Source organism: Phalacrocorax carbo, chromosome 13, assembly GCF_963921805.1.
Source record: "Phalacrocorax carbo chromosome 13, bPhaCar2.1, whole genome shotgun sequence".
Taxonomy (NCBI): Eukaryota; Metazoa; Chordata; class Aves; order Suliformes; family Phalacrocoracidae; genus Phalacrocorax; species Phalacrocorax carbo.
Window position 1 is genome coordinate 16,373,762 of NC_087525.1, and position 17,069 is coordinate 16,390,830.

The 17,069-nt window shown below is 40.9% G+C and overlaps 1 protein-coding gene across 16 annotated transcripts in view; it reads left to right on the forward strand.

Annotated features, from left to right (window-relative positions):
- Nucleotides 1-17,069, forward strand: part of KCNMA1 (potassium calcium-activated channel subfamily M alpha 1) — a 510,436-nt gene that overhangs the window by 434,084 nt on the left and 59,283 nt on the right. For all 16 annotated transcript variants that reach the window (XM_064464921.1, XM_064464922.1, XM_064464924.1 and 13 more), the window contains one exon: nucleotides 6,930-7,023. In XM_064464921.1, coding sequence (XP_064320991.1) covers nucleotides 6,930-7,023 — 94 coding nt within the window. The remainder of the gene's footprint in view (nucleotides 1-6,929; nucleotides 7,024-17,069) is intronic.

The following is a 17,069-nucleotide window of genomic DNA, read 5'->3' on the forward strand; positions in this document are numbered from 1 at the left end:
CCATAAACTGTTGGAGTCAGAAAGAAACTTGTGCTATGAACAAGGTATTTCATCGTCATCCACTGTGGGGCTTCTTCCGTTTTCATCTGAGGCAGCCGAGCTCTTGTCAGAGGCAGGAGGTTAGAGGTCATGAGATGAAACAGGCAGTTAGAACTTTTAAATCCGGAATAAATGGACAAAAAAAAGGCAACTCTGTTATCCCCATTGTTTAATGTTTTGCTTCTCAGTGTTAGTACCATATCCACCCTGTTGGAGTTGAGGGGAAGTAGGGTACGTTTCACGCAGCTCAGCCTGCCTTCGTGCTGAACGAGATCATGTGATGCCGTTAAATAGGGTGCCAAGCTCAAGCTGTTAAGCCGTACCGTATTTTAGTTGTGGCTCATGCTGTGCTACCGCAAGCACAAAATCTTGGGAAAGCTTGCTTATGTCTGCATGGAATATGCCACAAGGCATACATAGTGCTTAATAGTCCGGTCTGGTATCTGAATCCGTCCCTTACTGAACTCTAGAGGAGCCTGTAAAAAGATGACTATGTTTCTTAAACAACTTGATTGGAGGGAGGATAAGCATTATTAATAGGTTTTGGTCTTCTTCCATTGTACGTGAAGAGACTTTGATGCGGGCATGTAGATTTATAAAGATTACTTCCAATATTACTGTCTGTAGTTTAAAAATAGAAGCGGATTGATGCATTTCAGAGTGTTCAAATACATGCTTGACCGGTGACTTGAGTTAGGGAGACAGGTCTCTGCAGTTACATTTTATCATCTGAAAATTGTTTCACTGGGGAAATAGAAAAGCTAGAAGTACAGGATTTGACAAAACCCCGGTAACTCTGAGGTAAGATTGATAATTTTCAGATAGCGTATCCAGTACGATGCACAGCATTTCTTGTGGCAGTTTTGCTAATCAAAGATATTCACTGTCCTCCAATGATTTAAAATCTGTGTGAACTCTCATGAACATGCATTATTGTCGTTATACTTTACACGTTCCTACTGTTAGCAAAGGGCAGAATAACACCGTGAATTAGGCTCTACTTCTGTTCTCACTGGTTTTTCTATCCACCTCAGTCAGAGTAGGGCCAAGCCATCAGTTCAGAGCTCATTGAATGGGGATGGGTACTTTGTCACCAAATAGTTGAACCTTGTTAAAAAGTACCTTCAAATGCCTCCTGTAATTCACGTATCGTCTCGTGAGAGAGACACGTTTTGTGCTGGAGCACAAACGGCAAGTGTGTGGATGCTATTTATGTATCTCTCCCCTTACCAGATAGTGCTTCTAGCTGATCGTAAACCAGATGCCAAAAAACAGGCCAATCTCCTCAAACAATTTTGAGCTACTGTCTGCTTGAAGTTCGCCTTGGAAACTTTAAAGCAATTGAAACATGGAAATAATGCTGTAAGATTATCAGTCCGTAAACTACTCCCTACCCAACCTCTTCACCTCACAATACATTACAGAATATAAGCTCTTAGTGGCTTGGTAATATACCTTCTTCTCTATAATGTACGCATTCAGAATGAAATAAGCATTAGGAGAAGATCATTACTGCATATTTTTACCAGAAAAAAAAACACATTTTATTATCGTCTTTTACAGAGGATGGCATTTGTTAGAGGTATTAATATGGGGGTTTTGTTTAATTAGCTTTGATATATTAGAAATGGAAGGCTAAAAATCACAGTTTCAAGCTCAATCCATATTTAAGATATTACATTTATTAGCTTTCTTTTCAGAGGTGCTATGTATGACCTCCTGAAATTCACATTATTCAGCACTTCTGAACACCCAACAACTTTTATGTAGGTTCCTAAACATCAGTTTAATTCCATGAGTGTGCTTGCACAATTTTGAAGTGTTGACCTTACTTTTTTCTATTATTCCTTATTTATTTTAATAGCAGCAGAGTGCTCTACCTCCCCTGTCATTTTCAGTAGATTCAAAGGAATAAACATCTTCCACAGCTAGTAAATCTCAGAGCCTTTATCAACATGTGGGAAATAAGCATTGCCTCAGACACTCTTACCCTAGGATGGGATTATTGCTTAAAGATGATAATATTGTGGAATAATCCTTTTATAAGTATTCCTTTTTTAAAAAGCCATTTTGAGGAAAAAAAAAAAGTTAAGAAAGCTGCAGGTATAAACCTTTATTTCAGCTGTAGAAACTGATACTTTAAGCTTTAAAGTCTGTAATTCCACGTAATATCAAAATTGATTCATGCCTGTGGTTTGAAATAATTTTTAATACAAAGACATTAATTTAAATTTTTTCTTATTATTTAGAAGTAAAGAATGCAGCTAGATCAAGTTACCCAAAATGTTCCTATCAATTCAAGAGTGCAACTACTAATGCATTGGTTGGTGCCGAGTCCACTGAAGGAATCCCGGAACCTGTTCCACTTGTTAATAACCGTAAAGGGAGCCTCCTCCTACCCAACAACCCCTCGCTGCTGCACCTTAACTTATTGAGTTTTGTTGAACAAGGAAAATCTACGTACTGTAGATTGCAAAGGGCACTCAGCTTGCCCGTAAAATACCGCTACCACTCCCAAAAGCCTGGGTTGAACCAAGATCTCCGTAGGTAGCCCCGTAGATGGATGCATAAGGCAATACAGATCGGTTTGTGCATGGTTTTGCAGTCTGTTTTCAACGTGACTATGACATTACTAATGCTCTGTTAAGCGCTTACAGATGTGGGTTTCTCCAGATGTGGTGATTAATAAGTTAATCGAGAGCTAGTTAACTAATGTTTCTGGGTGGTTTGTGCTTTACCTTTCATATGGTTTATTTGCTCTGAAGCATTTACATGCTAGGCAGGATGAGTTTGCCAGGTATGCCATTTCATTTGGCCTTCGGTAACATAGATTTCAAATTCCAGCTCTTTTTTGGGGGTCTAAAAAACAGTGTCTGTAAAAAGTTCTGCTAGTGACCTGGGGGAGGCTGTGAAGGAGACAGATTTATTAAAAAAATAGTAACGAAATAACAGAGAAAAAAGTTATGAACTTGCCCACTGTTTCTGAAAGACATTCCCTTTGTTTTCCTTAAAAAATGAAATGAGGATAAAAGTCAAGTAATATGTTGTTACAGATGTTCAGCTCCACATTACGGCTGTTAAAATTACCAGCACATCTTAAATCAATTCATGGAACATTGTCTGGAGGTTATGTCATTGAAATAATGAATCCTCTTTACTCAAGAATAAGCAAACATCTTAAAACAGCAGTGTAACTTTAAATTAAACTCCAGCATAAACCAGAGCATCTGAAGCCTCATTAGACTTGCCTGACATTTTTCTAGCACTGAGTCTTCCTGCAAAGCTGTTAGATTCTCTGCCTATTAGACACGTGAGCTCGGGGTTGTTACAACAGTACATTAAGTGTTATACGTAGAGATGTGCAAACAAGCTCTTGAATTCTGTTAGAACTCAGAGGCTGGATTCAGTTCCGGTTCTATGAAACTCCCTGTCCAATTCTTGAACTTATTTGCGATTTTCATGAAAGCTGGTAAAGAAAGTCCGCATAATATAATATGACTGTATTTTAATACAAAATCCTGTAGCGTAAAGACATCAGAAATACTAACAGTGGGGACAGATTCTCATTAACAAAAGCACTAGGTCAAGCATACATCAGAGTTGAGTTGTCCTATATCACAGCCCGTTATTCAAGTATGGTTGTCTTTCATAAGAACAAGCAAATTTAAGACTCTCTTTTAAATTAATGCACACACAGGAACCACAAAACTAAAATTGATATTTTATGGCTTTGCTAAAAATTTTGCTAGATCTATTTCTTTAAATAAGAATAGAATTTAAATTTCTTTAAGTAGGAGTATCCAAAGGCTAGTAATTCAATACGTTTTATACCCTACCTACTACCAAGGAGCCACTTGTGAGTTATCGTTGCAACATTTTTGGGATCCAAGCCGTAGGTAATGGAGGCCGTTACACACCACTCACATATTTCAGCTTCACGGATTCCCTTCCGCCGTTCCTGCGGAGCTGCGTTTCTGAACTGCAGCTGCCCTGTAAATTCTGCACGCGGATTTCATTGAAAAACAAAATCTTGTTTGGATATGATGTGGTACGATGGATCACCTTGCGTTGCGGCAATTGGAATAAATGGCTTCCTTGCTTCAGCAAGGCATTGCTTTAGCAACAAACTGAGCCCCCTCGGAAGGCTTTGCTACCGGGGATTAACTAGTGAGCCACGTTAACCTTGGCCTGCCCGGGCAGTTGGTGGCTGTAACACAGCTTAAACACGACAAGCACATGTTGGAAGAGGGAGCTTATCTGTGGTAGATGCAGCACCAAAAGTAACTGCAGACTGCCAGACATCTAGTTCTAGAAATGGTTCTTCTGGATGATTACGAGTAAGACCTTGTTTTTCAATTGGACGGCGGGGTAGCATCTCCTGGAGAACAGCACTGGAGAACACAAATGTTGGACCATATAGTACAAAAGATCCTTATTTTATTAACTTTCAGCATTTGAAAGGATCAGACAGGAGTCTTATTAGCCACCTGAAAACTTGGAGAAGTACTCTTTTTTAGTAGTTTTCTATTGTTCATAGCAATATTTTCGGCTGTAATGTGATCTGCAGTTGACTTGTGTTAGTGTAAGGTTTTGCACGCGGTCCTGATGGCTGTATATCTTCCTTAAACTCTTAAAATAGTCTAACGACACACTTGGGGTGCAATACTGAATATCTTGACAAACATTCTGTAACCCCATGGTAGCAAATTAAATTAAGGGAAATTGAGAATTTTGACTACCAAGAGAGCAAAGCACATCAGTTGTGGCTGGCTTCAGGAAGGAACATTTTGCATGGTTCTTGTTCCTTTGATCTTTTAAGTGGTGAATTAGTCAGATTGGAAGTGAATATTTATATCCTATAAAGAACAAAAGAGCACAGTGTATATCTTGAAAGCAACCTATTGTCTGTGTGGAATAGCATGAGAATAACTTTTTGAGAGACAAGTTTAAAACAAGACCAGGCCATTTCCAATAAACTGGTTTGCAGAGGGTGTTCTGAAATGCACAAATACTTGCACTTCGTTATAATCAGAAATAGACATCACTATTCTGTGAGTATTCACTTCATGTTACAAATAGCTAAATACTGGAGTGATCTAGTTTAATCCAGACAGACTGTCACAGAAAGAAAATTTCAATTTGTATATTTTTGGGAATTTTCTATGGGCTTATTTCTCTCTCAGCCAAAAACCAGAATGGTACTTGACTCATCATCAATAGGCGTTGCCACTGTAGGACTCTGACGTGGAAAAAGAGAAAAGTCAAATGCTAAGGAAATGCCCTTGTCTTTGGGGATGCTGCCCGAGAAGAAAAGAAAGATAAGTTAGTGACATAAATCATTATTAAACAGTCATTTCTCTGATCTAAGTATTACCTTTTACACGACCCTTTGGGGCATTTATTTTGGGGGTAGCTTTTTTGTTTTGTTGTTTTGTTTTTCTTTGGCAGTGCTTGCTTTTTTCTCGATTCACTTGGTGTGGTAGGTGGTGCCAGGTCATTTAAAAAGGCAGCACATCTGTGTTTCCAGGGCCCGGTCCTTCGGTCTTGACCAAGGCAAATTGAAGTTCCATGGCAGAGTTGGGCAGACAGACAGACGTGGCAGGCTAGATCGCAGTCTGTGATAAAACAGCATCACAGGAGGGTTACAGCAGAAGCAGTTTGCTTAATTTCTTCCCGGATAAGTCTAGGGCACGTGACGTGTGTCCAGGTTTTGTTGTTGCTCCTACGTAGCTTGTTGCAAATAGAATTCTTTTTTTCCAGCCTCTGCTTGAGCACTGCTAATGTGTATTAAGCTCTTTTAATATAGCTACTACTACTACTAATCTCTTTCCTTTTAGCTTTAAAGTAACAGCACAGCTTCCTAGGCATCAGTTATATAATATTCTAGTTCATTTTTCAGTTAACAATAAGATGGAAAAAAAAAAGTGTATTTTTCCTTCTTTATATTAGAATAATTCAGCATTAGTGTGAATTTGAGAAAGCAGGCATAATTCTAGCACATGTAAACCTTATGTGCAGCTTATCAAGTGCAGTAACAATCTCGAAACAGTAAAGATGGTGGTTAATTCTTAGAGATGAGTTACGAGGAAGCTGCCCTTGTTCGAGCAGCTCGTCCTGTGACATAGGTTATCCAAGAGTAGTTTACGATTGGCAAAACCCTAAGTGATTTTTACATCTGGAAATTGATCTGTCATTGAAAACGCACCTCATCCTCATTAAAAGATTGCATAACACACGCATCCTCTGTTACGCAGGTATTGTCTCCCCACTTCCATTCAACCTCATTCTGTTTACTCCTGTTAAAACTCCCTTTTGTGAGAAGGGTAGAGCGATGAGGTCTGACTTGTGCTGGAGATCTGTGCACAGTGGCAGGCTGCGTTCTCGTTCCCGACTAACTGAATCATTGAACATCAAGGCATTGAATATTTTACATCTCTTCGTGAAGACTCTGTTGTTTGGCATGTGAGGAGCAAGAACCAACTGGTGTCTAGTTCATTAGCAAAAGCAGGCTGGCAGCTGTTGTGTTGGTATTGCAAATAGTACTTCATCTTTCGGGGAATATAGCCGAGCACTAATTCTACTTTTCTGTAGCGCAGATTAACTGAAAATAACTCTAAGAATAACCCGAATGTGGTTCCCCCAGCCCTTTGTTTTTGAAGTATTAATCAATTTGAACGCCTGTGTTCAAAACCCTGGTATTCTTCCCTGCTTCTCCTTCAAACCAATCTCTTCGACTAACATGTATTTGATTTTTATTACTGTTGGGCCTATGTTAGCAATGAAGTATCAGTGCGTGAATGGACATAGAGTGTGTGTTCTTTGCTACTTCACTTGTATTTCAGATCGCGCTTAGAGCAGTACTTAATCTCATGAGTTCCTATTATTTCCAGTTGAAGATGAGCAGCCGTCGACACTATCACCAAAAAAAAAGCAGCGAAACGGAGGCATGCGAAATTCACCCAACTCCTCACCCAAACTGATGAGGTAAGGCTGTAAGAAGCTCACATCTTCATCTCCTTTCTTCCTTCCTTCCTCTTCTCCTCCCCCCACATCAAAAATAAGGGGAGGGGGGTGGAAAAAAAAAAGATTGTTAGATGGTTTCTGAAAGGCTGAAGTATTTATTCTGTCAGCTTGTCAGCAGTTAATGATAGAGCTGAAAAAAATTCTGTCATGAAAAACAGTTTGAAAAGCTGTTTGAAAAATACATAGGCTTTAAAGTCTTAGCTGTCACCCTGTCCTGTCCATGTGTAGTTCTTAAACAGCAGTGGCACTAATGATAGCACTAACCAATCAGGGGAACTTGTGTGGTTAGTTTGCCTCAGGCAATTCTCTTTTTGTTGGATTCCCTCTGAGTACTGTTTTCTGTACTTAAGGCCATATGTGAGATGTATCATCACAATCAAAAATGAACCTGAATATTACCTTCCTTTTATCCTGTCGATTGAAATAAAATTTCTGTTAATTGATTTAGACTGATAAAAAAGTCTAATAATCTATGTACTTGCCAAAGCAAAGTTCAAAACTAATGCGGTTTTACTCAGGCTAAAAGCACATCAATTATGAAATACAGGGATTTTTTTTTTTTTAAGAGGGTATTATATACTCTAAAAGTGGGTGATGAAAACATCATCTTGTTAGCGGTATTTTTCCCCCGTTGCTATGTGTACGTTATTTTACACCAGTACGCCTCTGTATAACTACGTGGTTTCCTTCCATAGGACAAACTACCTCTAAGAGGTTTGTTGAAACTAGAACAGCAACACGGGATTGGAATCTATTAAAGTAATATGGCATCTGCTTTCTGTCTCCCTGTGCTTCACCTTTTGCTTGCTCAAGTCGGTCAGGACAGGATCAGATAGGAGATGCAGAGTTTTCTACAAGGAGACCGTTTCTGCTCTGGTTTTGCATAACAAAAGTCGCCAGGGTAGAACCTCAGTCCCTCATTGGGGCCAGAGCTCCGTATCATAGCCGAGGTTTTCTCCACTGCATATATACAGAACAGTGTAAACCTGTTTGCATCTATAAACAGGCACATTCATCCAGTTTGGGTGTATGTGGAACAGCAACTGCTCTGCAGTCACATAGGTTAAGTGAAAACAATACGAATGTACAGTTTTCTCTCTATATAAAATCATTCATGACTTTTGTTGTTGACAATTATTTTGTTCCTTTAATACTTCTGGATACAGCTGGGTAACATTCCTTTCTGTATCTCGGTCAGTTGACTGGAAATTTTCTTTGGCCGGTTACAGAAGCACCCATATTTGTTTATTGTTACTGTAATATAGGGCATATTCAAGGACGTAACTTCTACAAGTAGGTTTCGTCTGTTTAGGCTACAGAACCAAAAGTGAGATTGATTCACAGAGGAAAATGCACCCAGCTGGGGCTTTTTTTTTTCCTATTGACCATCTATTTCTGTTAAATGTATCATTAAAAGTTCTCTGCCTTCCTGCTAGCTCAGCCTTGCCCATATGACACTGATTTACATGCTTGTTTACAGTTTATGAGGAAGAATAATATGAACATACTGGCAAGCTTCTCATTTTTATGGTGCCAGTTGTCATGCCAGCATCATTTTCAATTTACTTCCCTACGGACAGTCTTCTTACCTGGTACTAGTAGTTTAAACCACTTAAAGTTTTAAAAATGTGGGAGATTCCCCCACCTTCCCACCAGCCCCATCCCCAAATCCTAATTTTGGGGAAGCAGAAATAAAAAGAAAGAGAGGGAGCGAGAGAGATAGAAAGAGCTGCACCATTTGGAGCTGAGCACACTGTCCCTGTTTGCTATGTAAAGTATGCCTCATTTCTTTGATCTTGAGTAATAATAATTCTGGGGAGTTATACTGTTTTCATATGCTTCAAAGCTGTGTCAAAGTTTTGCTGCTTAAGGGTACTTCTTTATTCTATTGGCTCTTGGGTACTGAGATGACAGGTCCTCTGTACTAGGTGCAGGCTTTTTCAAGTCATAGCCTTCAGCAAAACATCAAATTACCAAATACAGGGTAACATACTTCTACACAAATGCCTTTCCTGTAGATATATTATACCATATATATTAAATACTTTAGTGTTACACGGTACATTTTATGTGCAATAGAAAGTGATGGTTTGAGGTAGCCTTAGGGGTACTTTTTTCCACAAGCAGAAAAAGCTAGTGTATACCGTATCAAGTATGGTTTTTACAGGACTTTCTGCCCGAAGGCCTTTGTAAATAAGTAATGATCAACAGATTGGCTGTGGGTTTTTGAAAAGCATGCCTGTGTCAGTTTGCATGATGGGGGAAGATTTTCAAAGTGGAGCCTGCTTTCATTGCCTGCTGAAGAGGGACTGAGGGAGAGTAGTCATCCTGAGCCTGAGCTGTCTGCTCGGTAGCACATCAGAATTGCTAAATACAGGTCGAGCAGCGAGCGGAGAACTTGCCAGGCTTCCAAACCCAGACATTGTTTTCTTCCTCTTCTCCCTTGCTGCTAAATTTATTCGCCGGCCCTGTGTTGGCACCCTCAGCCTCTCCCCAGACCCGGCCGTCTCTTTGTCTTACCCGTTATCGACACGGACTTAGCTTTGATTCGAGGTGCTAAATAAGAGAAAGTGGGTTGAATCAGAAGAGAACTCGGTGAAGCTTTGTGGGTAATGGCCAAATGCTTTTCTCCTTTCCAATAAACAAAGGTGGGCTGTATTATCTGCTGGTTTGTAACCTCATAAATTACCTAAAGTGACAGGTACTTGCTTTCCTGCCCAGAAATCTTTAGTGTGCGTCAGCTAAAAGTACACAACAGGTAAATCAGGTAACGCACTGTCATGTCTGTAGCTGATATTCATCTTTTGCAATATTTTTTCCTAAATTTACTTTAAAAGCTCCTTTTCAAAGCCACCTTCGCCCCTGTCCCTCCCACAGAAATGGCTGGCTACTCTGCAGACCTTTCCTCAGCTATAGTCCCAGACCTAGAGGGGCCTGGAGGACAAGGAGTCTGGAGCGTGTAAAGGAGGGATATGTGAAAATTTAATTTATAAACTGTAATCAGAGTTTTGACTTTAGACTCACTTTCTGGGCAGCCCTACAGTTAAGGTAATGTTGAAGGTGCCACGTAGGTTTTAGATCTCCGCAGTGGCTGGGGCGAATCGGGGAAGAGGGTGTTATGCCATGAGATAAAACTTCATGACTTCTGCTGTCACTGGAGGAGAAGAGAGGACAGAAGCTCTATCACAGGGGTTCCCTGGGACACTGTGACAAGAGGTCTGACAGGTGCTTATTTAGACCTGGTCAGAAAGTGGACATTTTTGAGATTTACTCACACGTAAGGAGAAAGCTGAATTACCAAATATGATCCAGGTAGACAGATTGAAGACATCTTTTCAGTGTCATCTTTTTGACATTATTGTCCCTAAATGCCAATAAATTACTAACTGAATTAGATAGATGGTGGGCATGCGGCCGTATATTGTGTACATCACAAATGGTCTAGATTCACGTTTAGAAAGCCACTGTCCTAACGGAATTCTGCATCGCATCAGATGCCACGAGCACAATCACACTGATGCAATACTGGAAGAATCTAATCAATCAGAAACAAATCCTTCAAACTCCGACTAAAGCTACAAATGCAAATTAACTAGAAAAATACTCTGCATTGTCATGGTTATTTCTGCCTCTTGTACATCAACAGAAGTCTCTCCCATTAAACCCGCAAGAACATGGCTATTTAAAAATAACTTAAACTCCAACAGGAAAAAACGGATGCGTCTCCTGTGGAGATGGGAACACAAGGAAATCCTGTTGCAATAAAAAGTAAAGTGAAAATAGGAAGCAGAAGGAAAAGGAAGGAAAGCTGTGAGTAGCAGAGTGATCACATATGAGGTCTCCTCCTTCATGAGACAGAGAAGAAAAGTAGAAGCATTTGATGCCTCTGGTGTCATGCAGTGATACCAAGTCACCTGTTCATCATCTCGCAGCCACAGGTTTTGATGCATGTTATTGATGAACGGCCATGTTAAATATGAGGAGGCTGTGTCACCCGAATATCAAATAGCAAAGCTAGTTAAAAAAAAAAAAAAAGTGTCATTTTGAATTCTAGAATGACCAGTAAAAATGTGAAAAGCCCTGGATATGAATCAAAAAAGCCACTTAAAAGGATTGTTGCTGGGGCTCAAGTCCTCACTTAATGCTTTGGTAGCTGCTACTGCATGAGTGGAATACACTGACTTGAAGGAAATGTCAGCCCAGCTGAGTCAAACTCCCTCTTAATGCAAGAACAAATAGCATATGACAGGGCCCAAGGGGCCTGAGGAGCAAACAAATAGTTTGTCCCTGTCCACTCTGACTGTAGCGGTGTAGTTGACATAGGCCTCTAGACAAGTAGCATACTCAGCAAAGGGTCATTATCATTAGTGTCCCTGATCACATAAGAATCAGAGGCATCAGAGGACGCTGGGTTTTCAGTGCGTTGCCAAGGAGAATTTCATAAGCCCGAGGATTTTTCTTGATCGAGGATCTAAAATAATTCCCAACCAAACCATAAAACTTGCTCAGAGACTGTCAAGAACCCAGCTAAGTGACACGGGGAAAAAAGTGAGCTTTTTGGCATCCGTTTCTGGAAACCTAACGAGATTATTTAGTTGAGGGGGAAACCACCTGCCTTTTTCCCTGAAGTTAGATGCAACATTCTAAGTATATGAACAATGGCTGGGCGCATTCGTCCCCTCATCCGCCCACCCAGCTACGTACACTCAGACGTACGCGCGCGTTTCTGCTAGTGCCGCTCAGGACGAATTTGTATTGCCCCGGCCGTTGTAGTGCTGCCCTTCCGTGAGCTGCAGCTGTGGGCTTTCTCATAGGGACCAAACAAGCGGTGGAAGGTCCAGAGGGGAACATTTCTCATTGCAAAAACTGGTAAAATAAGTTCAGTCCAGTCACTTCCCATGACTCCCCGAAACCAGGCAGGAAGGTAAGGTTTGAAGAGGTGAAAGCTCACTGATTAACCATAATAATGTTCCTCAGCCTTGGAGGTTTCCATCATGTACTCTAAAATTTACTACCTTTGTTAAGGCTTTACAAGGCTAACTTTACGCAGTGCTAATACGCAACGATAACCAAGCTGCAACGCAGCAGGTATTTAATAGCACGTTTCACTTCCTGATTCTGTTTTACAAGTTCGCTATGACCAACGTGAGCAACAGGAGTAGCTCAGTAATCACTATATTATCTTAGACCTGGTTTTAACAAGGTTTGAGTGATGGGGGCTAGTATACGTTAGCCCTCTGACTTGCCACCGTTGGTAGTTGTGCTATAAACCATGGGAATAAGAACAGATTGGGATCAGATCAGTGGCAGTATCAGATTTTTTGGTTTTTTGGAGTGCTGTGAAATCTTGCACAAGTGTTTTTGCGATGAGAAAGAAGTGTCAGGAAAGAAAAGGAGAATTTTCCAGCAGAAAAAAATCAACAAGTTTTTTTATAAAGTTCAGGGTAACAGAAGATCCAGTCAGATCAAGGCAATGGAAAGAAAAAATTCTTTAGGTTTAAACTGGGTTTAAAGAAAATAATGTATTCTTATAAACTTTGACTTGCAGAAGTGGTAGCTTTTATCATCAGGTATAAAGGCTACACACTTCATTTAAGTGGCAAAAACACTCCTGTATTTTATGATGCCGCTTAACTATGGGTTTATGTTTTTTTACAAATGAAAAGTGATTTCTTCAGGTACATTCTCCTACCCCTCAAAGTTTGCTAGTTCTGCAGCTTGCGTAGATATAAATGGGAGATATTAAAACCAGAAGATACATTGGCCATGTGCCTGGTCTCCCCCTCATTAAATTGCTCATATAAAAGCCTAAAAGTTAACGATTTTGTTACTTTTCTATGTGAGGGGATGCACGCTTCAGAAGCGTATTCTCAGCATGTCCTGAGGTATCCAGCTACTTTAATGAGCAAGATTCTTAGAGCAAGCAGCTCTACATCAGTGGCCCTAGTAGTCTTGACAAATTAATGCGAACTCTTCAGTAAGACTTCTGAGGATAAAAAAAAACCCGTCAGCAACATCTGGGCTGAGAGAGAGAAGGAAGGAGAATCGTTAGTATTCTTAGCACTGTAATTCAGTCCATAAGCTTGCGTAGGGCACTAGGTACCGACCACTGTATTAGATATATTCTTTGTAGATGTAGGGAAAAAGTCAGGCACTCTGAGATTGTAGCCAATATTAGGATAGCTTCTGAATATGACAATTTTTCTTTCCCTTGTCGCACTGGCTTTTCTCCTCTAAAGCCCCGTGCACCTGGGCGCTGGATCCTTACAAATTCCGTTGCTGATTAACCTGGGAGAGGAAAGATCAGTGGGAGAGCGTCATTAGTGGCAACAAATTCTCCTTACAACCTAATGCCGTCCACACGGACTGCAGAGGGTCACAGGGAATGGCTAATGGTAGCCGACAAATGTTGGGTGTATTAGTCACAAAACATTTGCTGAATTCCATCAGAATGTCGTGACAACCTTCGCGGCTTGTCCCAGCGAGCTGCCGGAGCCGGTGGAGTTCGCCTGTGACAAGCCGTCACTCTCCCTCGGCTGAGCTTTATAGCACCAGTCAAAGCAGTCAGAGAAGATTGAAGTGACAGAGGCCCACTGAGTAAATAGTGGAACATGCAGCACATCATGAAATATTCAGCCAGGGTGTAAAAGCTCTAAATGCTTTTTCAATTATTAGCACCTGCACTGGCTGCATACATCTAACACTAGCAGCATGTTAATTGCCACAATTTGTTAAGGTCGTTGTAGGAAAAATTTCAAAGGCGTGAGACGTTCTCTAGTGTGTCTCCAGTTCCTAGCTCACCTTCAGCAAACCCACTCCTTCCTCCGAAAATTAAGTGCGTGTGGGCATACACTCGCAAACGCACCTCCGCACCCAAAGGCAGGTCGGAACGCTCAAAATTTCCTGGCCCGCACACACAAGGTGAGTTTCAAGACCCCAAACCTCAGCAGTAACCTGCCCAACATCCTTCTGTGGGCAAAATCCAGGTGTAGCGTATCTACCCGAGAAAGGCATCGTTGCAGACTCTAACAAACGCAGGTTAAAGAGGAGTTGTGTTGTTCCCTGGGGTGTTCTGCCATCGATTTTATATAACGGGAATTTTCTCGTAGGGCAGAATAAGCAGTAGCCGGGATATGGTTTTACTGGTGTGCAAAGTCCGCTGCAGCTCAGTGGGGGTATATCGCTTCACTGCTCAGAATCGCACGTGAACGCTAGCAAGAGGGTTAAGACAAGGTGAGAGGATCCGAGGCGATGCTAAACCACAGTCAGTTAACGAGGCAGCCATTTGGCCCCGAACGGTCTGTTCAGTTCTGTCCATCCCCGGTCATTACTCAGAAGTTCCAGACTCAAAAGATGCAAGGAAATAGGTTTGCAGTAGTGATAAATATGTGCTGGGAAAGCAGTGCTCTTTAAAACGTGGTGTTGACTTCCTCGCAATAGGTTTGCTGGAAGCGGGATCTACGGTTTTGCTTTAGGCTGTTGTCTTCCAGGCAGCCTTGTTGGGAGTGCAGCTGTAGCATGGCATTTAGCGCCGTTTTCAGGTTTAATTGATCATAAGTGGCATTATATGCTTTTCGAAACCTTGAAAAGATGGTGTTTTGCTCTTCATTTGAAGTCATGCGTATGTAATACCTGCCATAAGAACCAGAGGAGCTATTTTTAAACTGGGGTTATGGACGAGGGAATATTACCTTGTGTCCCCTTCTCCCGTGCATGCTATGCGTGCCTGTCTTTTCCTGGTTGGAAGGCCCAAATGCTCTGGTCGTTGCAAGCCACAAAAGCCAACACCTCAACTAAAACAAATACCGTGGATTTTAATTGGTAGGAAGTGGTTTTCTTCCTATCGTTTGCATTTTTCAAGCAGATGACTTTACAGCCCTGGAGAACATAATAGCTGCAGCACAAATACAAACATTTCCACAGTAACCTGCCAGTGTGACTCAAGCATGGCTTGACAGGGCCATCTTCAAGGGTGAGGGGGGCAGAGGGGCTCTAGAAACATTCAGTCCGTGATTTGGCTGTAAGGGCAACAACTGCAATGCTTTGTGTAAAATGCATTTTAATGGGAGAGGGTGTCCAACCCCCTTAGGCAGATTTGACAGCCTTGGCCTCTGTGTGTCTGTCTTAATTAATTTTTAGTATTTGCAAAACAGGTTCGGTTCAGTTCATCAGATTAACAAGAGTGTATATGTCCAAAGTCACAGTACTATTTTATTACTGTGTTACTTGATAAAATGACCGTGTTTTTTTGATTTTAAAAATTCCAAAGCTCAATTCAGTTTTTAAGAACATAAACCAGCGTATCTTCTACCATCTAAGGACAAAGTTGGGCTTCAGACGTAAACAGTTTTCAACCTCCATAGACATCTTCATTGTTAGCTTTACTAGGAATAAAAAAAATCGCTGATTAAAGAGAGATTAAAATAATAGCTTAGCCCAAAGATTTAAATTTAACAAGCACACTTATATGTAAAAAGCCACGGATTCTGAAACACAAAGCTTGGCCAGTCTTACCACGGTTTCCTTCTCAGGCAGTAATCCATTCTTCTAGAGTAAAAGTTGTACAATAGTACCTGTTAGCATACTTTCCTGTTGTGTGACCCGTCCTGTTTGCTGCTTTTAAGGCTCCCACTTGCTCTACTCCAAGCAGCGAAGTGGAGGAGCCACACAGTTTGTCATATTGCAAATAAGGGCATGTATTGATTAAAAAAAAAAAACATTTTAAACTAAAAAAAAAAAAAATATCACAATTTGTTACCTAAAACTTCAATAGGGCGTTATATCTGATGATTCACGTACTTTGCCCCTTCCATAGCACGCCTCTGTTTAAACCTAAGATAACTAGAAAATAGAGCATTCGGGTAAAATTCTAACAAATTTTTGGCACAAGCTACTTTGAACATTCCCTTTTAGGATGCAAGGCCCTCACCCGAAAGAGAACTACGCTAGGCTTTAAGCACACACACACACACACACACACACACACACACAAATTGCCTCAGACTTCAAGGCGGTTGACGGTAATTTGATGTCAGATATCTGTTATCATCTGCTTTGTTATAAGATTACTTTCAATTTGTATCATTTCTGTGACTGGGATTAGAGTATTGCTAAATACTCATTTGTATGAAAGCTTCAGATGATCTATTTAGTTTTAAATCTCAGAGCAGAAAAGAAACGCTGATTAGAAAATTAGAATGTGGCATTTTTTACAAGTTGATTTATTGTCGTTTCGCTGATGAAGGGAAAAGGAAAATTCCTTCCTATATGCATCTAATTTCTGACATAAAAAGGAGGCGATTTGATCAGCGAACTTCGCTTTCGTTTCAGTGCTGTGCTACCCCAGGCTGGTGGAGAAATGTCTTGTGAAAGTTTAGAGGGGGAGAAAAAATCCAAAACAGAAAGAAAAACTTGTCTCAGTGGAAGCTCCTGAAGATTCCTAACCTTTTGGCAAGATTTCTTACTTTGAAACGCATAGCTAAGGCATTCCATCAATAAAAATAGCTAGGACAGAGTACCACTAAATGTGGTCTGAACTACATGCCACTTTGAGCAGCAAGGAATGCCCGACGGACAGCAGCACAGTTGGCTCTCAGCTGAAACCACCGCGGCTGCAGCTGGCTGATGAATGGAGCAACAGAAGGCAAAGCCTAGGTGTATTTCCAGAAATTTAAAAAAAAAAAAAAAAAAGACAAAAAAAAAACCCCAGCACAAAACCTTTTGGTACAGCTTTTGCCCCAAGAAGCCACCTCTGCTTCCCACAGAAGGAGTACGCTTATGCCAGGCCTTTCATTACTAAACCTGGAGTAGGGTCAGAGGCTGCCGCAGTCCCCCAGAGACTCCTCTGCTGCTAGTGGGCTGATAGTGAGATGCACTGAACTGTATCTCTGTTGAGGGAATGGAAAAAACTTTGAAAACATGGTGTTTCTTTTTCCAGATGAGTCTGATGCCTTTGCCATCCAGTGCGGTGCTTTTTCCTAAAGCATCAGAAGATTCTGGTTTAAATG